The 20,187-nt window shown below is 53.2% G+C and overlaps 8 protein-coding genes across 8 annotated transcripts; 1 reads left to right on the top strand and 7 right to left on the bottom strand.

Moving 5' to 3' along the window:
* The first annotated feature begins 219 nt into the window (after nt 1-219).
* BO97DRAFT_404510 (putative amino acid transporter) lies at nt 220-2,501 on the top strand. Its single transcript, XM_025694976.1, has one exon. The coding sequence runs from the start codon at nt 353-355 to the stop codon at nt 2,093-2,095; it is 1,743 nt and encodes a 580-aa protein (XP_025553281.1). The 5' UTR covers nt 220-352; the 3' UTR covers nt 2,096-2,501.
* Nucleotides 2,502-4,271: 1,770 nt separating this feature from the next.
* BO97DRAFT_433244 (uncharacterized protein) lies at nt 4,272-5,527 on the bottom strand (the record flags this gene model as incomplete). Its single annotated transcript, XM_025697586.1, has 4 exons — nt 4,272-4,459; nt 4,523-4,667; nt 4,755-4,943; nt 5,231-5,527. 4 exons carry the CDS (start codon nt 5,525-5,527, stop codon nt 4,272-4,274), a joined length of 819 nt encoding a protein of 272 aa, XP_025553280.1.
* Nucleotides 5,528-6,138: 611 nt separating this feature from the next.
* Nucleotides 6,139-6,464, bottom strand: BO97DRAFT_423042 (uncharacterized protein; the record flags this gene model as incomplete). The annotated part of the gene is made up of 2 exons (XM_025696849.1): nt 6,139-6,381; nt 6,438-6,464. The coding sequence occupies 2 exons, from the start codon at nt 6,462-6,464 to the stop codon at nt 6,139-6,141; spliced, it is 270 nt and encodes an 89-aa protein (XP_025553279.1).
* A 391-nt stretch (nt 6,465-6,855) lies between these two features.
* BO97DRAFT_423041 (uncharacterized protein) lies at nt 6,856-8,103 on the bottom strand (the record flags this gene model as incomplete). The annotated part of the gene is made up of 1 exon (XM_025696848.1): nt 6,856-8,103. One exon carries the CDS (start codon nt 8,101-8,103, stop codon nt 6,856-6,858), a length of 1,248 nt encoding a protein of 415 aa, XP_025553278.1.
* Nucleotides 8,104-8,416: 313 nt separating this feature from the next.
* On the bottom strand, nt 8,417-10,559 carry BO97DRAFT_404508 (glycoside hydrolase family 28 protein). Its single transcript, XM_025694975.1, has 3 exons — nt 9,498-10,559; nt 9,293-9,438; nt 8,417-9,238 (listed from the first exon to the last, which is right to left on the bottom strand). The coding sequence occupies exons 1-3, from the start codon at nt 10,065-10,067 to the stop codon at nt 8,503-8,505; spliced, it is 1,452 nt and encodes a 483-aa protein (XP_025553277.1). The 5' UTR covers nt 10,068-10,559; the 3' UTR covers nt 8,417-8,502.
* Nucleotides 10,560-12,512: 1,953 nt separating this feature from the next.
* On the bottom strand, nt 12,513-14,441 carry BO97DRAFT_442016 (tubulin beta chain). Its single transcript, XM_025698221.1, has 6 exons — nt 14,356-14,441; nt 14,257-14,280; nt 14,170-14,195; nt 14,062-14,103; nt 13,158-14,003; nt 12,513-13,062 (listed from the first exon to the last, which is right to left on the bottom strand). Exons 1-6 carry the CDS (start codon nt 14,365-14,367, stop codon nt 12,654-12,656), a joined length of 1,359 nt encoding a protein of 452 aa, XP_025553276.1. The 5' UTR covers nt 14,368-14,441; the 3' UTR covers nt 12,513-12,653.
* A 1,097-nt stretch (nt 14,442-15,538) lies between these two features.
* Nucleotides 15,539-17,434, bottom strand: BO97DRAFT_448692 (uncharacterized protein; the record flags this gene model as incomplete). Its single annotated transcript, XM_025698836.1, has 3 exons — nt 15,539-15,655; nt 15,709-17,187; nt 17,282-17,434. 3 exons carry the CDS (start codon nt 17,432-17,434, stop codon nt 15,539-15,541), a joined length of 1,749 nt encoding a protein of 582 aa, XP_025553275.1.
* A 1,256-nt stretch (nt 17,435-18,690) lies between these two features.
* BO97DRAFT_365907 (phosphotransferase enzyme family protein) lies at nt 18,691-20,088 on the bottom strand. Its single transcript, XM_025692598.1, has one exon. It carries the CDS (start codon nt 19,967-19,969, stop codon nt 18,728-18,730), a length of 1,242 nt encoding a protein of 413 aa, XP_025553274.1. The 5' UTR covers nt 19,970-20,088; the 3' UTR covers nt 18,691-18,727.
* Between the last annotated feature and the right edge of the window lie 99 nt (nt 20,089-20,187).

Genomic DNA, 20,187 nt, shown 5'->3' with positions numbered 1-20,187 from the left:
TGTTGATATGGTGTAGTTTCCATGCAGAGAAAGAACCAGAAACGAGGAGACAAGCATAGATCGTGGATACCCGAGAAAGAATTGCCTGAGAGAATGGGTGTCTAGCTGAGTCAGCCCGCCACCGCAGTCAGAAATCACCTGACATCACGGACTGGGGAATCCCTCACCAATCAGCGGGCGGAGATGGCAGCCCGTGGCTTCTTTTGTCTTCAGCAGTCCCGTCAACGGCGTCATCACCATTACTACATGATGGGACTGCATCCCTTCTTCGCCCTGAACCCGATCTGACCCTCAACTACCTTCTTCGTTCAAGGATGCTTATTTTGTTTACTCCCCTTTCATCTAACTAACAATGGCAGACTTTGTGAGCTCTTCCTACCACGATAACACCGACCCTGACCCCAGGGAGGCGAATATCCTATCTCAACATCTCGACCCACAGTTCACCGCTTCGTTACAGGATGAACTCACTCCCCCAGATGCACCAGACGAGCACAACTCCGGCGAGTCCGGCCCTGAACCCCAATCCTCCCTTAAACTTCAAGGCGGAGATATTCACCGAGACCTGTACCGCATCGATGCCCGCTCAAAGCAGGCCCGCCTCGACAAGCGAGCCCTGACCTTCTCCCACCTCCCTCGACAGACCGACGATACCGTTGAAGAAAGTGTCGCTGCCAACGAACCCGGTAGCTTCCGCCGCCACTTCCTGCAGAATAAGTATGGTCGTTTAGATGGGCGAGGCGTCACCGCCTCGTTCCTCGATTTCTTGGATAACTATGGCAACTTTGCGGGCGAGGACCTGGTCGATACGGACGAGGAGGAATCGGCGATCGCGGAAGAGGAAGAGAGGGAGGCCCATGAACGGAGCCCTCTGTTGCGTCGTCGGAAGAGTGCCCGGGTCGCTCGGCCCGGCGATGCTTCCAATGTGAAGACCTTCTTCACGCTGCTCAAGGCTTTCGTCGGGACGGGTATCATCTTCCTGCCCAAGGCCTTCCGCAACGGAGGAATCCTGTTCTCGTCCGTGACCCTTCTCTTGGTGTCGCTAATCAGTACCTTGTGTTTTCACCTGCTGCTGGAGTGTCGCAGACGGTATGGTGGAGGTTATGGTGACATCGGAGAGCACATCGCTGGCCCACGAGCGCGATCGCTGATTCTTTCGTCGATTGCCATCTCGCAGTTTGGATTTGTCTGTGCGTGTATCATCTTCACAGCCGAAAACATTCACTCCTTCATGACGGCGGTGAGCTCCGCGCCACCCGAGGCGCTGACCACTGGGGCTCTGATCGGGTTGCAACTGGTGGTTCTGATCCCGTTATCATTGATCAGGAACATCTCCAAGCTTGGGCCTGTGGCTCTGCTCGCAGATGTGTTTATTTTGATGGGACTAGGGTACATCTACTGCTACGACATTGCCAGTCTGGCCTCTGGGGGCATAGCATCGACAGTAGAATTGTTCAATCGACAATCGTTCACCCTGACCATCGGATCCTGCATCTTCACCTTCGAGGGCATCGGATTGATTCTTCCCATTCAGTCCTCCATGAAACACCCGGAGCACTTTGACCGACTCCTCTACATTGTCATGGGCATCATCACGGTCCTGTTTACGGCCGTGGGTGCACTCTCTTACGCCACCTTCGGGGCGGACACCAAGACGGAGATCATCAGCAACTTTCCCCAAGGCGACCGGTTCGTCAACGCGCTGCAGCTGATCTACTCGCTCGCCATTCTCATCAGCACTCCCATCCAGCTGTTTCCCGCTGTGCGTATCCTGGAAGGCAAGCTCTTCGGCCAGGGGTCCGGCAAGCGCGACCCAATGATCAAGTGGAAGAAGAACGTGTTCCGGACGACCGCCCTGCTCGGCTGCGGGGTGTTGTCCGCGGTCGGAGCCGGAGATCTGGACAAATTCGTGTCGCTGATCGGCTCGTTTGCCTGCGTGCCGCTGGTGTACATCTACCCCGCGTACCTGCACTACAAGGGCGTGGCCTCGTCGCCGTGGGTTAAGCGGGGTGATCTCGCGATGGTGGTGCTGGGCTTTGGCTTTATGATCTACACGACGTCGGCGACGGTTTCGGTCTGGGTGGGCAGCTCTTAGCTTGTTTTACCATTGCATTAGGGTGGGGGTTGTATATGTAGGGATCTGCATGTTCAGAATGTTATGCCATTGCGCTGGTGTTGGGGACGATCAGCATGTTACGGGACGGGTTTGCCATGTGATGCATTGTTATGATTTATGCCATTGCTTTTTTTTTCTGTGTTAGTGGTGGTCGGCATGTGCTTGAACAGTCCATGCTGGGGGTTGCATGCTAATGATTTGCTTCCAGGTGTTGTGGTGAACTAATGCGATACAGGATAGACGTGACGTGTACAAGGTAGACTGGGCGACCGGTCTATCATAAACTCATCAAGCAGATGAAAGAAGGGTGGGTGGCTTTGTCTGTTGTCCTGGCGGTTCTTCTTCATTTTCAATAGTTCAATTCATTTTGGTGCTGCGTAGATAGATGTGTTGCGCTGTCTTGAGAGTACATCCTAGTCCGCCCCGACGCACTGAGACTATCAACCAGCAGTATTCAGTAAACCTTAGCAACAGAGGAGAGATGACGGCGTGGTATACTCCTCGCTAGTAGACACAGGACCTATTATCATCATGCTCTGGCCTGCTGCGTATAGTTTTGGGTGCGACAAGAAGGATGAGAGAATCAGAGTAGGTGTTCAACACCTGCCTCATGAATTCAAAACAGAAAGCCAAATCAGACACCTCACTAGAAGCCAGAATAGATAAACGCTGTCAGCGTCAAAGAGGAGAACTTCCAAGGCAGCGTCATCCAACCTGTAGCTCCGTAAGAGCAGCGTCAAGCCCTCACCCGAAACCAAGACAGCCATTTTGACCTCGCCATCAACACCATAAGATATACCCCTAGGGGAACAAGCCAGGCCTTCAACCCTCTTTCAGACGATTTCAATCCCAAGCTCCTTTGACGCCAAGAACCCCATATATAGCGCAAATCCCCTCCCATCATCGTTTCCCAGCCCTCCTGCCCTGTTACAATCTTGCCAACGGCAATCCCCAAGTGATAGCCTCTTTCCCCGACGCATACCTCCCGACTGCACCCCCACGCCCTGCAACCCCCAGGCGCAGCCCTACGAAGCACGAACCGCAGCCGCAGGGCTGGTATCAGCCTGCACCTCCCGCGACGCACCATCCACTACCCGCGAGGATCCCATATCCGTCTTATCAATCCACCGCGGCCTATTCAGCCGCTGGCTAATCGCCCGGAGCGCCACGGCAAGACGGCGCCGAATCCGGCGGAAGGTATTCGGCCGGCGACCACGCTCGTCGTGCTTCGCCCCTGCATCGACATCGTTCTGCTCTCGCGACGGGGACGGGGACCAGTATCCTGATGGCGGGTCTGCGTTATCCAGCGCGAGGTCCTCGGGTCTGTGTCTGCCCCGTCTTTCGGGTTGAGCTGGCGCTCTGACCTCGGGGGTATCTGTGTTCCTGGGATCGGTTGTGTCAGGATAAAGGGGTCTGTTAGGTTGGAAGCTCTGCTGGTTGCTTGTGTTTATCTGCCTCATGGTCTGTAATGATGGATGGAGGGCTGTGGCGGTTCTTGCGGCATTGTTGAAGTGGTGCGGGGAAACGAGGTGTAGGTGTGGCAAGGTCGCGAACACGAGGGACACTTGGAAAACCACACGACTTTGTTCGACTGACAGGAAGGTCGCACGAAATGACCGGGATCGGTCGTTTGTCTTTCCTGCATTGAGGGTTGAGGTGGTGGGGTGATGCTGATGATTTAGTGCTGCAGGTTGGCGCTACACCTGATATCGTGAGCCCTAGGAGTTGTGTCATGGATCACGGTATGACAGTGTAGCTGCCTCGTGTTGCAGACTTGATCAGAGCATGAGGCTGAGTGTCGAGTATATCCTTACCTCTCCCTGCGGTAGAAACATCGCTTACGGCTGTGTTTGGCCACAACGCTTGGAGCGATATCTTGCTCTTGGACTCACGTTGATACAACACGGTATTCTTCTGGACAGGGAGTCAATGGATCGAAGTGCTGTTACAAACCTGTTACAACAGACTCAACAAACTGATGCCCTGATCACAATAATTACAAGGTATACAACAGTTCAAGGCTCAATCAGCCGAGATAGAACAGCAAGTCCTGGACTGAAGGTTGTGTCGTGCTTACTGCGCACCCTCGCTGCAAGCATAATTTCAATGCTGCGACCAATAATCCACAAGGGATGTGCGACAGGCATCCTCAATTTCACCTGAAGAGACCGCGCATTAACCAAGGGTCAAACAACAAATCTTTTGCAGTGGCTCTTTCCTCTGGCAGCCAAGATAACATGCGTCGGAGAAAGCGCAAAAAATCGTCCTTCTCATCACCTCGGAGCCTCTCTTCCAGGGCCTCGATAGTCTTATCAGGGAGGGGAGCTGCGCCTTTCCATTTCCCTAAGACAAAAGGTTAATACGTTGATGCTACCCGTTCTTTCCGCAGGAAAAGGCCGTACGTACCACTCTTATCCCAGAACCGGAGACTGCGTTCGCTTCGAGCGAGAAACTCAGGAAGAGGAAATCCTAAGACTGCCTGCATTTCTGCAAGATGGTATTCATCATCCAGCCTCCCTTCGGGATTCCGAGCTTTAAAAAGATGACGATGCTCGAACAGATCTCATATCTATCCCACTGTCAGCTTGATGATGTGTTACAAGTACTAATGGAAAAGCCCTCTTGCCATCATCCCAACATTCCGAATATCAACTTTGTAATGCCAATTCATGCCCAATATAACCTCCGATGCCCGGTAGACATCAGGCATGATGTTGCCCTGTTGCTGATCAACACCCAGTCGAGCCTTGCCGAGATTACAGAGCACAGGCATCACAAACGATATGGGCAACGGGCGTGAGAAGTAAAAAACACGGTCCCTGAGAGTCTTCCGCGGCACAGGCGCGTCGAAATCAGCTTGTTCAGATTTCGATGAAATCAAGTCGTCTTTGATTTCGGGCCTGAAACACCTCGATCAATGGTCGTAGACACGACTGGCCCGCGTGGTGGGAGCGGATAGTTCTCAGGTGATTGTAAACCTCAATCTCCCGGGTTACTCTTGGTGATGCTGTGTGGATTTTCAACGCGACGTATTGGTGGTCCCTACCTTGATTAGGTTGCGCAATTGAAATAAAGGTTGGTGGGTTCTTACTGCAGGTCCCGGCCGAGCCACACCGTGGCGCTGGATCCATATCCTAACTTGCCGACGACTTGGTAGCGATGGTTGGATACTTCCCAGATGCGGACGGGATAGAAGTTTTCGGGCCTGTAGGTCGGAATTGACTCTTCCTCAACTGGCACGCAAGGGTCGATGTTCTCCCAACCTGAAGTAGGGAAGACATGCGGTTCTGAAGAGCGAAAGTCCGTTACGGCACGTCTGGTTGATCCGCGATATGAGATGGGGGAGAAGAGGTTGGGGTAGGTAGAGAACCTAGTTGAGGATAGTGGGTAGATTAGTCGCCTTCTCTTCATGGTTGTTTGCTGGATGAACAACGACAAGGAAGAGTTTATGCAGTATGTTTTGATCTTATCTGGCACTAACGTCGGGCCGCCCTTCGTATTTGGCAATTCTGAGGGTCGGTCACTCCCGCTGAGTGGAAGCCAAGAGGTGAATCTATACACTTAAGGACCCGTGGAGAATAGCCTTTTCTTGGAAGGTCAGCCTTGTGAGGGCTCCAGATCTCAATCCTCACAAACTCTTTAGTTTACGAATTGTATTCATCGGCATGCTTCTCAGTAAACCGCGACATCGAGGTACGATACATAACTCATGCCAGCGCAACCCAAAAGACACCGCTTGGTAGTCGAAGACGCTCAGAATCTGTACACCTGATTTATCGAGAGGACGGAGCGTGGATTGACTGGCTGGCTGATGTGGCAGTCAAAGCCCAATTCTAAGCATAGTCGCACTAGCGAACACAAACAATGGACCTCCCCCCGTCCCACGTTACTCTCTTCCTCATCATCATCCTGAATGTACGATGCTTAGTATCAATAACTGCGTCATCCTCCCCCACGATATGCGCAGAGGAAGCAAACACGATGGCCTCGCCAGTCCGCAGACTAGCAATTGATGGAAGCCATCAGAGATAACCCTCTCCCGCGACTTTGTCGCTATCAATGGGAACATGCTGCTCGATGGTCCTGTACCATTCTGGACTCGTGAACCGGTGGATGATTGTCATCGAGCAGAGGTCAATCAACCGCGGTGAGATTGTCGGCTCTTGCGTCGATATGATAGTCCGCACGCCCAGGTGTCGTTGTTGTCGGATGATGGTCAGGAAGGTCTCGGTCAGCTGCTTCGCGGCTGGGGTGTTGGTCATATACTGTGCGCCGATGTCAGCAGACCTTGATTTACACACTGTGTCAAAATAGAAAATACCTTATGCGCCCCATCAGCAACAATCATCTTCCCTCTTGAAGGATGGCCATGGAGAAACAGCTCAATAGCAATACGAAACATAACGCACGCCGTGCTCTTGAGGTAGTCTTGCAATTGTTGTAAAACAACTGTAATCCAAGTCGAGAGTATATATCCCTCCTATAAGTTATTCCTTACTTTAGCCGAGTGTTACGAATGAAACTTGTTGGGATTACTCTTTGATAAACTTGGAAATACATGTGCAACTGTTAAACCAGAGCCTAGCGACGACAGGCCAGAATATTATCCATTTAATCAGAGTGCTCGCATGCTCTGAAAGATTCAGCCTCTAAGTATGCAGCCACCAGTTCCAAAGACCCTCAAGTCACCGTCTCGACCAGTTGCTGCAAGTTTCCGAATCGCGACAGCGTGTAAAGTACTACATTTTCCAAGTCTTCTTCTGTGACTCATATATCTCCTCCTTCAAAAGCGGACCCATGCCGGCAGCAGTTCTATTAGCGTCCACTCGGTCCAACAAGACAAGATAGGGCGGAACGATCTCCATTGGAACACCCCGCGTTCTGTCTCGCTGCTCCCATTCACCTTCATGGAACTTCTGCCATGGGACACGTTCAGGTGGAAGAGTGAAATAGTCGTGTTCAATGTCAAGATCTGCTCCTAGGTATACACATCGAACGAGTCGGAAGAAGATCAAATTGGGTAGGCAACTTAGCCACTGCAAAATATCTTCCCAGCAGCCGGAAGTCAGGTGGACGTGGCAAATCTCGAACCTTTTGAGTGACTGTAAGGCTGGTGCCGGGAGCGAGACCAGGGTAGATGAGGGAATCGCTAAGGCAACCAGAATGAGTGTTTCCAAGTGAGATGTAGGAGCGTTTGTGTTGCGGCCCAGAACGACTTCATCTTTTGCCGCGGTGAGAGTGGAAGAGTAGAGCGAATCTCTCAGACAGCCGAAGATCCAGGCTGCAGAATCAGCAGCTGGTGACCAGAGCGGTGGAAGATCTATCTCAGCCCTCATCTGACGAAGTTCGAGATAGCGAATGCGATGGAGAACCTGGATGACTTGATCCGTCTCCACGCCCGCTCGAGGAACATGACCATCAAACTCCCAGTATTCAGGAAAATCGACTCTTAAGCTCCCGAGTTTGCGCAGTGGTGCAGCATTCAGGACCCCATAAATAACGTGATTCAGCTCGCTGGGGCTACTTTGATCGTCGAGATAATGATACGGAAGAGCCCAATCCATAGATTTGATATCTTGTAGGGGGGTCATTGCTGACGATATGATCTTGCCGAGCTTTGTCCCATCATTCAATATGTCCCACTGAAACGTCCCAGAGATCTGAAAAATCAGGTGTCGGATATAGCGCGCACAGGCGGTCTTAAAGAAACCCTGAAACTTGCGTAGATCGTCCAGCTTCGAGGTAAGGCAAACGACGAACGTACGAAAAAGAAACGGTGAAACAAGCAAGGAAAAGGCTTTATTGACAAGCCGCAGCCTGGCGAGATAAGAGTAGGCGGACCGAGTGAGTTGATTGCCAGTGTTATGATAGGGGAATTCATCATAGCTTATAAGATGGCGGATGATCTGTAAAGCCTTAGCTCCGAGAAGGGGTTCGACATGTCTGTAGACTCTCACCATGATGTTGATTTCAGCTGGAAGATCCATGCTTGCGAATGCTGCTTACTAGCTGGGAAGAGAGAAGAAGAGGTGAGGAAGGTGTGAACGAGGTTGGAGGAAGGAGGCCTTTTTATGGGCAGCCAGCCACTTGAGGATCGAGAGAATTGGAAGATATTCACTGGGAACTGACAGCCACCCAACATCACATGACAGAATTTCAACCACCAAGGGATTATTGGGTATAGAGACTAGCTGAGACAATTCAACTCCGTCTCCGACATCGCTTGCCTTGGTTTGTCGAACAAAGTTAAAATGAGACATTCAGTACACGTGCATGGCTGATCCACAGCATTCATTGACGTTTTATAGTAAGCTATCAAACCTAACCCCATCGATCCCTGTACCTCGTTCCTACCCTCCTCTCAACCTCAAATACCACTGGCACCTTCAGGGACACCCGGAATCCGGATAATTGCAGCTATCGCCACTACCGCCGGTAATGCTCACGCCCTCGAACACAAAATTCTCACAGCTGCCGTCTCCACAGAGGATATAATAATCCTTGCCATCGCTCATAGTACCCGTGACATCAACAAAGGTAACATTCGTGATCTGCACCCCATTGGTGGGCTCACCAGTAGGCCCACCATTCAAATAATCCTGCTGGACATCGATACCGTAGTCCGTGATGCCGGAGAGCGTGATATTTTCATACCGGATATTGTAGACCTCGCCGGTCTCGCCGGAGTTAGTCTTGATGCGGCAGCCGTTCTCGGAGTTGACGACCTGCGAGTTGGAGAAAGTCACGCCGTCGACCGTGTTGTCGCTCTTGCCGCCGATCGACCCGATGCTCAGCCCGTGTCCGCCGTAGCAGTACAGGTTGTCGACCAGGATGTTGCTGCCCGAGGTGACGGCTACGCAGTCGTCTTGGTTGTGCACCCACGAGTTGGTGAGCGTTAGGTCCGTGCTGCTCTTGATGTCGAAGCCGTCGCTGTTGTGTGCGGCCGGGTCGCCGGAGCTGAGGCTGTTGGCGGCGTCGCCGGCGGAGTTGTTGAGGGTTATTCCGGTGATGGTCAGTCCGCTGCTGGATTCGATGTCGAAGCAGTGTACCGGCCAGTTTTGGATGTTCAGGTTGCTGATCGTGCTGTTATAGATTTTCTTCACAACGATGAAGTGATCCGGTCTGTGGGTTTGATTAGTTAAGGATTTGTTGGTGGGAGCGAGTAAACTGGCTTACTTCTCTTGGCCTCCGTTCGAGCCCTCGCCGTCCCAGTATGCTTGTCCGTTGCCATCGATAACGTGACCATCCACGCCCGTGATCGTCACGTCAGTTCCCGAGATCACGATCGGGTCGAAGTCGTCGTCGTACGTGTCTCCGAAGGTCTGTGACCAGCGTTAGTTTGGAATGAGTGATGGGATGGGGTGGTAGGTGGCGTGCTGACAGTTTCGCCCGCGAAGATCACGGCTGCGCCCGTCTGCAGACCGGAGAGATCGATCGTGCTGGAGGCCGGGGCGCTGATGCCAGACAGTAGAATGTTGGAGCACGAGGACACGGCGGACGAGATCGAGGCATATTCGGTCACCGTGCAGGTCGTGCCGCCGTTGCCGACGGCGGAGGTGGCGACGGCGACCTTGGTGGTGACTGGAGCCAGGGTGGTGGACGCCGCCTGGCTGGTCGAGGCGACCTTGGAGGAGGTCTGGAAGGTCGTGGGAGCCACGGTGGAGGTGGCAGCGACAGGAGCAGCGGTCGAGGTGGTGACCGCAGCTGCACCGGTGGCGGTGCCCAGGCAGCTGCAAGCGCTGGACAGGTGCTTGGTCTTGTAGTCGCAGTTGGACAGGAAGACGTCAGGCACGCCCGTGGTCTCGGTCACGGCACTGGCCGTGAAAGTGGCACAGAAGCTGGCTGCAGCCACCGAAGAGACAGAGTAGACGGAGGCACAGGCATGGCTCTCGGGGCTGACACAGCCCAGAGCAAGAGGCGCCAAGGCCAGAAGAAGCGCACTGCGCTGCATAGTGGAAATGAATGAACGACTAAAGAGTGAAAGATTAACGGAAGAAAAGAAAAGAAGGACTGAGTTGGTGATGACAGCAGGCAAACAGTCGTCCGTCGCGCAGCTTAAGTACCATCGTGCCCTGCATGACAGCCGGAAAATGCGGATAGCGCAGCGCTGCAGGTGAAGGAGGTCCGGACTGGTGGTTTCAGGATTCTCCGTGCCAAGCAGTGAGATGGAGGAACTCGACACAAGCGTTAGCCAAGTTGTTGAAGCTGTGGTTGGCACTTGGCATGCAGTCTGAGGATTCATGAGGGCATTCGTCTCCGAGGGTAGACCATAACAGTGTGCACGGGCACTGATGGGGATTCTTCAGTCAGGGCGCAGCGTTTATTGGTACGGTCGGCATTAGCCGAGCTCGAGACGAAGTCATCCTCGCTGCGATGCCCCTGGGTCGGTTTCATGTTGAGGTTCGCTTGGGGTTTATTAGATTAACCCTTCTGCAGGCGACGTGGGCTTGCCCGATGAAGCCAAGATTCCGCCGCGTCATCAATCAGGAACGTGCAGCCACCGAGTCAGCCGTAGTCAAAAATTGATAGATTATCAATCATCGCAAACTCACCCTCAGGAACCAGACTTACAAGCTCGAATCACCCCGGACCCACTGCGTCAAGCTCTTCTCTGCAAATCCATCAGCATTTTCCTCGGAGTTTAGCACTCCCTCGGCTTTACCAGAGACTTTGTGGTCTTGATTATTAGCCGAGAACGCAACCAGACCTCCCCTTGAGAATAAATAATACCCTCCAAGAAGATACAATATCGCAACTGCATCACACACAGTTGGGTAGTCTGCAGATGTAATCACATCTCAATCTATTCGACACCATAATACGGCCGCAACTCGCCATTCGCTAACGGTGCATGCACATCATCCCATCTCCCCCCGGATTCATTTCGACGTGCAGGTCTTCGGCCGTTGTGTCCCATTAGTCGTGAACCCTTGGTATCTCCGAGGAGATCAAGCATAGCTGCTGTGTGGCTGTGTTGGGACTAAGTGGGGGGCGACACTTTCATCTCGGATATGCGACTCGTCCAGCCCGTGTGTCGGAGGTCGGTGCTTGATTCATGATTCCGTCGACGGGGGTTGGACTGACTCTTGCCGCGATAGTCCTGGAGTAATATTATAGTCAAAGACGGGTTATTTCTTCGAGGCTCAGTAGAATACTATGGAGTATCTCAAGAGGTCTGTTTGTTATATATTCGAGATATATTATATCTGTAATGTGGAGAATATACTTGCATCAGCAGGCAAGCATCATGGTAATCATTGGAGTTAATACTTCACGTGGTACTTGCAGCGAGAGTACTAGATTGTTAAGCCAATGTTTTTTCAGGTCATTTCAGATCGCAGGCTTTCACAGGAAGGAATCAATGTGACGAATCAAACTTTATCAAGCACCACTTGCAGGCAGGTTCATTGTGACAAGCTAAGTGCAGATGACTGAAACTTATCATAAGGCATTTCCTATACCCACCCATCGACAACACCTCCCATATCTCACAACAAACAATTAGTATACTACCCCCGAACCTGCCCTCAGCACCTAACCAGCTCAATAATCCTCTCCCCCAGACTAGTCGTATAAGTATAAACATTCCGAATGCCAACCTGAACACTCCCCAACAACTCCTCCCACTGCGCCCTGGTGCGCTCCCTCATGGTAGCTCGCGCATCGTCAGTGTAGTTCGTATAGCTCCAGCACGTGCCGTCTTTGTCGAGGGAGCTGTGACGTTGATCGTGGAATTACAGCAGCCTCGAGCAGACCGAGCTCCAATGCTCTGGAGGGAGCAGTGATTCTGGAAAAAAGAGTTCATGGAGCTATCCACGGATGCACCGCAGTTCAGCGTGCACGGTTGACCTCCTCGGGAACCCATGACTAAACGACTGTGAGCGAGGCAACTGACATGGTTTTGTATACGGGGATGGCCCCACTGCTTACCGTGGAGCATACCCTGTCAACACGACAGATAATGCTGATCGGATGTAAAGCGAAAGTCTCTCCAGAAGTAAGCAGTGAGGGTCGCCCAGACAGCGCGTTCTCGGTTAAGCTTTCCAACTACAGTCATTGATCCAGCCAAAACTCACGACCGACGACGTCGGGTCCGAGACTACTGCTGCTCAGAAGAAGCCAAGGTATTAGCTGGTCAGTAGAGGTAAGACATTGTTCGAATGGGTGCCCCCCTTCCTATGACCAGAGAGGTGATTCCGTTTCCAAGACATCCGCGCCTCCTCGTACCGTACCAGATCAGCCACAACAGCAGTAAAGGCTTTTGCGTGCTGGGGTTCAGCCACACCGACAAAAGCGGTTCCTTGTTACCTGGTACGCGCGTATTAGCTGGGAAGAATTCCAAGTGGTACGGTGTAGGGAACACCAATCTAGACTACTAAGCAGATGACAAGATGTGGGCGTGCCCAATGATTCAATTATATGATTGTTTATACCAACTGCCTCTCAGAGACAACAACGAATGTGTAAATTCCAACCACAATACAAGAAGCATAGAGATTTTGAATTACCGTCCAATCAAGCGCTAAAGCTCAGCACCTTACAACTCCTCCTCGGGATAAACCACCTCATCCTCGTGACCATACTCCTCAACGCCCTCACCATCGGAGATCGACGCCTCCTGGTACTGCTGGTACTCGGACATCAAGTCGTTCATGTTGCTCTCGGCCTCGGTGAACTCCATCTCATCCATACCCTCGCCGGTGTACCAGTGCAAGAAGGCCTTGCGGCGGAACATGGCGGTGAACTGGGTGGCCACACGGTGGAACAGCTCCTGCACCGAGGTCGAGTTACCCACGAAGGTAGCGGCCATCTTCAGGTTCTTGGGCGGCACAGAGCAGAGGGCGGTTTGCACGTTGTTGGGGATCCACTCCACGAAGTACGCGGAGTTCTTGTTCTGCACGTTGCGGACCTGGTCTTCGACTTCCTTCATGGAGACCTTTCCACGGCTGTTGGGCTGTTAGTATTGGTAGGTTGAGGGGCAGGGGGTGATAGAAAGTAGAGGCAAAGGGATGGAGAACTGTGGCTTGGGCTCAACACGTACAACAAGGTCGAACAAGTCAGGAAGCGACCGTTCTGGAAGTTGGCGGCGGTCATCATGTTCTTAGGGTCGAACATCTGCTGGGTGAGCTCGGGGACTGTCACCGCACGGAACGAGTGGGCACCGCGGCTGGTCAACGGGGCGAATCCGACCATGAAGAAGTGCAGACGGGGGAACGGAATCATGTTGACGGCCAACTTGCGGAGATCGGAGTTCAGCTGGCCGGGGAAGCGCAGGCTGACGGTGATACCGGACATGACGGCGGACACGAGGTGGTTGAGGTCACCGTACGAAGGGGAGGACAGCTTCAGGGTGCGCTGGCAGATGTCGTAGAGGGCGTCGTTGTCCAGACAGAAGGTCTCGTCGGCGTGCTCGACCAGCTGGTGCACCGACAGGGTGGCGTTGTAGGGCTCGACCACAGTGTCGGACACCTTGGGCGACGGCATCACGGAGAAGGTGGCCATCATGCGGTCGGGGAACTCCTCGCGGATCTTGGAGATCAGGAGCGTACCCATACCGGAACCGGTACCACCACCCAGGGAGTGCGTGATCTGGAAACCTTGCAGACAGTCACAGTTCTCAGCCTCCCGGCGCACGACGTCCACCACCTGGTCAACCAGCTCGGCACCCTCAGTGTAATGACCCTTGGCCCAGTTGTTACCGGCACCAGATTGTCCGAACACGTAGTTATCCGGGCGGAACAGACCGCCGTTGGGGCCGGAGCGGAGGGCGTCCATCGTGCCGGGTTCGAGGTCGACCAGCACGGCACGGGGCACGTACTTGTTGCCGCCGGCCTCGTTGAAGTAGACATTCATGCGTTCCAGCTGCAAGTCGGAGCTACCGTTGTATCTATTCTGGTTGTTAGAAGGAGGAAGGAGAGCGATCGAAGGCCAGCTGGATCACTGACACGCCGGAGCCGTCGAGGCCATGTTCAGCGGAGATGGTCTGCCTGTTGATGTGTTAGAAAGAAGAGAACTCGAAGCAGATGAGGGATAATAGAACGGTGGTAACTTACCAGAAGGCAGAACCGATCTGGTTACCCTGTTGGGGAGCAAGAGATTGTGAGCAGATGTTTTGAGGTTCCTGGATGGGTAAAACGTACACACTGGCCGGTTTGAAGGTGAACCTAATAGTGGGGAAAACAAATTAGTTAGACGAACTAATAATTCCAGAGGGATAGTTGGGTAATAGCAGAACTCACGATCTCACGCATGGTGGACTTGGGGATGGAATCGGGGGGTGTTTTGGGGGAAGGTGGAAAGGAGGTGGAGAGAGACGGAAATCCGGAGGAAGAGAGAAAATGAGGAGAAGGAAGAAAGAGGTTGAGTTGAGTGAATGTTGAGCGGTCAGACTGAACTGCCACTAGTGCTGATCAGGAGATGATCTCTTATCGCGGTCAGGCCAGAGGTTCGGATATTTATCAATATTGACCAATATTGATCGCACACTGCACTGCTTGTGTGTTTGTTTTCTGCCGGCACTGTTCGGCCCGCTGTAGGTATAGTAATAATCCTGACAGGTAAACAAAGAATCAGTCAGTCAGTCTGTTGGCCGGAACACGTAGTCAGACAGTTGTTTTGGAGGGACATATTCAGTGCACAGTGCGATAAGCAGTGCACTGCTGACAAGTTACTCAAATTTTCACCATATTGATTAACTGTCACCAGCTGCCCCACCCTTTCCCGAACCCCTTCAGTGTATTGTGAGTTCTAGACCGATATCTTCTATCTCACTCCCCACACAATCTCCATTCCCGGCGAGCTGAGCATTCCAACGAGACTACCGTGTCGTTGATCCGCCACTCCCGCGCGGCTACGCGTCTACCGCTTGTATCAGTCTTAATGACTGTTTAGACTGTGTATGTTGGACAAGACGAAAGAAAAAGGCTTACGAGGCCAAATGCTGTAGACAGTGACAATGACTGCGTTCAGGGGTATGATCAATCTCCCGATGGTGACAAAAGACAAATCCAAGCAAGCCCTGGATTGGTGGAAGACCGGATCCGACAAAAGCAATGCCCAACCTTGAAGCTAATTAGCAATGATATGCCCGATGCCAGCTCGTTTCCAATCGCACGGCCGTGCGGAGAATGTCGATTGCTTCTCGGGGACCTGGCACCTTTTGAACTCGCCACTATTGCTCCGGCGATATTTTCATGACAAGGAGAGCACAGCAGCAGCTCCACACTTCGAATCGATGGGTTACTGACAGGGAAGTAAAGACCTGATAGCTTTGATCCAGAGGCTATGCTGTGCGAAATCCATACAAAGTACTCTGTCTCGATCGGTTCCCAAAGGAAAGAAATAGAAAGAAAACAAAGGAGGAAAGAAAACACCCTGCCCCAAATTCTTCTCGATACATACACGCAAATCAGCAAATCACCCTCAAACCCCTGAATCAATTTCATTGACAAACTCCTGACCACTGAAAACGGCCCACTCGTGGCACGTCTTTGCCATCGCGGGTGGAATCCCAAGCTGCGGGATCTTGGACGGTTGTTCCTGTTGACAATCATCAGCCACGCGCCAGTGGAGAGGAAGAAGAAAACACATACGATGATATTCAGCGACAAGCCCATGCTCACATGTAACGACATATGACAGTGCAGCGGCCAAACGCCCGGGTTATCCAGCTCCCATTCTAGCACCACGTACGCCGGGTTCTCGGGGATGCCGGCCTGCACGATCTGCGTGTCTCGACGCTGCGGATTGGCGGGGTTCGTGATCGTGCCGTCCCACGTTCCTCGGCCCTCGGCGAGGACCCAGAAGTTATGGCCGTGTAGATGCAGTGGGTGGTGCATTGGGTAGATGTTGTTGAAGATCAGGCGCACGCTGGAGTTGGAACCGTAGTTGTAGGTATTGGCATTGGTATATCCCGGGTACGAGAAGTTGCCGGCCCGGCCTAGGAGGAGGAGCGGCGCGTTGTAATTGGCGCGGAAGGTCGCATTGTTGAGGTAGAAGAGATAGTGCCCTGTTGCGTTCTGGCCGAGGTTGATCTCGATCGTCTCGGTGGTGGTCGGATTACTTGGGGGGGTAAGGGGATAATATGGGACGGTGAGATGAAGCGGGTCGCCGGCGCAGTTGTCACTCTCCCAGGTGGCGGTGCTGGTGGTGTTCGGCCATTGGGATGTCACTGCGTCTTCGTAGTAAATCGCCGCTGTCACTGTTGGGTATGTAGCGGTGGAGTTTAGGCAGTCCATGTCGATCGATGCGCGCATCCAGTATGCATCGCGAGGCTTACCATTCGCCTTGACCAGTACGTCCGTGCGTTGCCCGGCGCCCAAGGTGACCACTTCCGCATTGTAAGGCTTGATCGGCACGAAGTCGTTCGCGATCACGGTCATTGTGTGGCCGTCAATACTGATCTTCTGGTTTGCGTTAGCGCCGGTGTTCAGCAGCCTCAGACGATGCACCTTTCCGCTCTGGAAGCTGAACCGCGAGAGACTGGCACCGGCGCTACAATCGACTCCGCTGCAGTTGTAGATGCCGCGGCCGTTGATTAGGTTGTTATCCACGTTCGGGATGACCGGTGGTCTTAAGAAGATATCTTCCAGGATGGACCAGTAATCGAGGTGATGATATTCAGAGATCATGATGGGCCCGAGGTCGTGGTCGTAGGCAACATGGTTGGGCCCATGGATTATGACAGGGCCATACACACCGTCAGTGAGCTGCGCACTGTAGTGGGAATGGTACCATCCGGTGCCATACTGATCGGCTTGGAAGGTGTAGGTAAAACTGGACCGGGGCACGATGGGACACTGCGTAACCCCAGGGACACCGTCCTCCCACGGAATGCCTTTCTGGGTCAGCCCATGCCAGTGCACCGCCAGCCCTTCCTCAGTTCCGGTGGTAATCATGTTGTTCACTGTTACCGAGATTATATCGCCCCAGTTAGCTTCGATCATGGGTCCGGGGAATTGCCCGTTAATTAGCATGGCACTCTTCTTGTAACCATCCGGCGCAGTCACGTCTCGCGAGACAGTGAAGTTATAATGGCGAGTCACTCCGGTTGATGAAGGAGGCCCCGAGGGCTGGACACCGCGCCATGGTGGGTTTTGAGTCACCCCCTGAGTTGAATCAGTAGGTAGCCCGGTGCTAGGAGGCAATAGCAGAGGTCATTCATACCTCATCCTTGATGAACGGGGGAAGATAGTTGGCGGGTAGGGTTCCATATGGATACAGGCCTAGAGGGAGATAGCAGTCAGGATTAGGACTCAATGGATTGAAGTAGTATTCTTCAGACAAGAAGAGGCACGGTGGAAGGCGTACTGTTCTCATCACTGCTATTACAAGCAGCACTGATGACTGCTGCACCGCGAAGGAAAAAGGGTAACCAATTCACCATGGTAAGTCACACAAAATATGGTCCCATAAAGCCAGATTGAGTGACGCTGTGCGAGAAAATGCATGTCAGAGATCATCTGGGAAGTATCAATGCCCGCGAAGGAGATTATGTATCATGATCACTCTCGACAAGTGGAACCTATGCCCTCGCAGGCCCCAGACAACGGTGTTTTAGCATCACCAATCCGCACAGCTCCTCACAAGTTTGTTTGTCACCATAATGCTTTTCATGAGACAGCATTGCTTCTTATCATCAGCAGTAGTTATGTACGATGTTGACAAATTTCAGTACAAACTGAGACGGAATTTAAGCGACGCATGTTTGCCCCTCCATGTGATAGAGATGGGCTGGACCGGGCATCACCGGATTCGGTGACAAGCTTTTGGGGTAATCGTCCACCCTCGTACGCTCAAATGCTTTGTGAAGAAGAAGAGTGTAGATGCTTGTTTCTATGGCTGGCTCGAGAACACGACTCAGACCTGGATCTGGATACGCACGCGTGCAAATGCTGGGGGGAGCACACAATGAAGGCAAGGGCTGCAAAGGTATGAATGCATTAGGGAACCATGTTCTGCCACGCTCGCATGCGAAATGCACATCAAAACGAGCGACAAACGCGACATTCAGTTTTGTTTGCTGTCTTCTCCCCTTGACCTTTTCCTGGACAAGGACATCTAGCACCGCCACGAACAGGTCGGAAAATAGCTGAGACCCAACACCCCGGGGCCCTGGTAGACACGACATTAGCTCCAGATCCGGTCCGGCTCGCCGAAGCCAACTTTTCAATTGTCTCACCAGAAAGTGGTTAGGGCATTCGCTGGATGAAGTTCACCAGCCCTACAATGGACCAGCTGATAGACCTCCCCTGATGTCTCAGTCCCAAGCACAATCATGGTTAAGAAAAGAGAATCCAACGGGATAATTCATTCATATGCGTAATCACCAGGGAAACAAATCCATCTAGTCAGGGTATCACAGTTCACTTGTCTATCTCGGTTGCCCGTGCAACATCATCACATGGCCTTGTAGCACCTCACCCGCAGACTTGACGGCCGCAATTAATATTGTCCAGCAGGTCTCCTTCCTGCCTCGCAACAACTGTTACCTAGATACAGAAACTGATCGATCGGCGTACAGACTCATCTATGATCTCTGGCTCTACAAAGCGTTTCCGGGGGAGAACCTCCGGACCCCCCTTTCTTTCAGCTTCCCAGTACATAAGCATGTCATTGAGCACAGAAAGCACCGTTCCGCGAGCCAACCTCCCGATACAGCCAGTCCCTCCAGCCCTGATCACGCAGGATCGATCTCACGCGGGCCTCCAACCACTCAGTATTCCCCCAAAAACCCCAAGAAGCCTGAAACCGACACCAGTCGACCAACGCCGTCTCCCAATGCCTCTTGAACGTATCCCAGTCATACATCTCCGACCCCTTCCCCTCAAGCAGCCGCGCGCGATACTCCTCCAACAAAGCCCTCTCCCCATCACCCATCCCCAGCACCTCCTCCACATCCTCCTCACCAACCAGCATCCGCAGCGGCACAGAGCACGTAAACAGCTTCGCAAGATCACAAACCCCAAGCCCAAGCCCGACATACTGGAAATCAAAGAACGCAACCTGATCCCCAGTCTCATTGGTAAACAGATTCTCCGACTTAACATCCCCATGGATATACGACTCCACAGCCCTTCCACAAGGCGCAAGCACAACCGCAACCATCTCCGCAACCGACATCCCAAACCCCTCCACAACGCCACACAGCGCACAAGACCACTCCGACCCCGTCTCCGCAGCAAGAGCAGCATACTCCCTCCGCCGCGTCGCAAGATACGTATACCCGCCGTTCAACCACACCCCAGTCCCCGGAGTCACCCGCCGCACCTCCTCAAGCGGCGGACGCACCAGCTCCTCCCTCCCCGCCCCAACAGGAACCAGCCCCCACGACCGCGCATGCATCCCCGCGAGCCAGCGCACAGCAGCAGAAACCTGCACACCACTAAGCGCGCTCCGCTTCCCACCAGCAACGGGATACCGACCTCGCAAATCAACGAGCAGAGTAGCGATGAGCCCGCGCAGCTCCGGCACATCCCTCTCGTAGGTGGAAGCCACGCACCCCGCCACCGCAACCCCCGTCCCCAGTGCAGGCGCTACAGTCGCGTAGAACCGCTGCTCGACCTCGTAGCTTAGCATCTTCCGGAGATGGCCCTCGTCGGAGGAGGAGCCGGGCGGCGGGGAGATGAGCTTGAGGATTAGGGGGTAGGTAGCCCCTTCTGTTGCTGGGGATGGAGCAACACCGCAGAGCTGCGCGAGGTGGGCAGCTGCTTCGGGTGTCCTGGCGCGCGCTGTCACGGCGCAGATTTGGCCGTAGCCTGCCCACAGGGTTTGGAGGGGCGTGCACGAGACGAGCTCTAGGGAGTGCCAGGAGAGCATTATGCTTGCGGTGCGGGTGGGGGAGGGGGGTGTCATTTTGGGGTTTTCGGTTGGTGTGTGGGTGATTGTGGGGGTTGTGGTCGGGATAAGGTAGTTATAACTTATAAGTTGTTAGGTTGTGGGGATATCGATATTGTTCGGGTGGGCTGGGAAGATGAGGAGATTTGTGGGTGGTGGTGGTTGTGCAGTGGATAGCTTGGTAAGTGGTGTATGGTGGAGGGTGATTGGGTGGTTTCTGGGATTATGTGCATAGA

Source organism: Aspergillus homomorphus (assembly GCF_003184865.1).
Source record: "Aspergillus homomorphus CBS 101889 unplaced genomic scaffold BO97scaffold_10, whole genome shotgun sequence".
NCBI classification, from domain to species: Eukaryota; Fungi; Ascomycota; class Eurotiomycetes; order Eurotiales; family Aspergillaceae; genus Aspergillus; species Aspergillus homomorphus.
The sequence above is the reverse complement of the archived record's forward strand: the minus strand, read 5'-3'. Positions and strand labels throughout refer to the sequence as shown.

Bases quoted from the DNA above. Each gene is read 5' to 3' on its own strand.
- BO97DRAFT_404510 (XM_025694976.1), top strand. From the start codon at position 353: ATGGCAGACTTTGTGAGCTCTTCCTACCACGATAACACCGACCCTGAC.
- BO97DRAFT_404508 (XM_025694975.1), bottom strand. From the start codon at position 10,067: ATGCAGCGCAGTGCGCTTCTTCTGGCCTTGGCGCCTCTTGCTCTGGGC. The intron at 9,439-9,497 runs GTCAGCACGCCA...CGCTGGTCACAG, and splicing joins TGATCTTCGCGGGCGAAACT to ACCTTCGGAGACACGTACGA. The intron at 9,239-9,292 runs GTAAGCCAGTTT...TCAAACCCACAG, and splicing joins TCGAACGGAGGCCAAGAGAA to ACCGGATCACTTCATCGTTG.
- BO97DRAFT_442016 (XM_025698221.1), bottom strand. The intron at 14,104-14,169 runs GTAAGTTACCAC...ACACATCAACAG, and splicing joins CAGATCGGTTCTGCCTTCTG to GCAGACCATCTCCGCTGAAC. The intron at 13,063-13,157 runs GTACGTGTTGAG...ACAGCCCAACAG, and splicing joins CTGACTTGTTCGACCTTGTT to CCGTGGAAAGGTCTCCATGA.
- BO97DRAFT_365907 (XM_025692598.1), bottom strand. From the start codon at position 19,969: ATGACACCCCCCTCCCCCACCCGCACCGCAAGCATAATGCTCTCCTGG.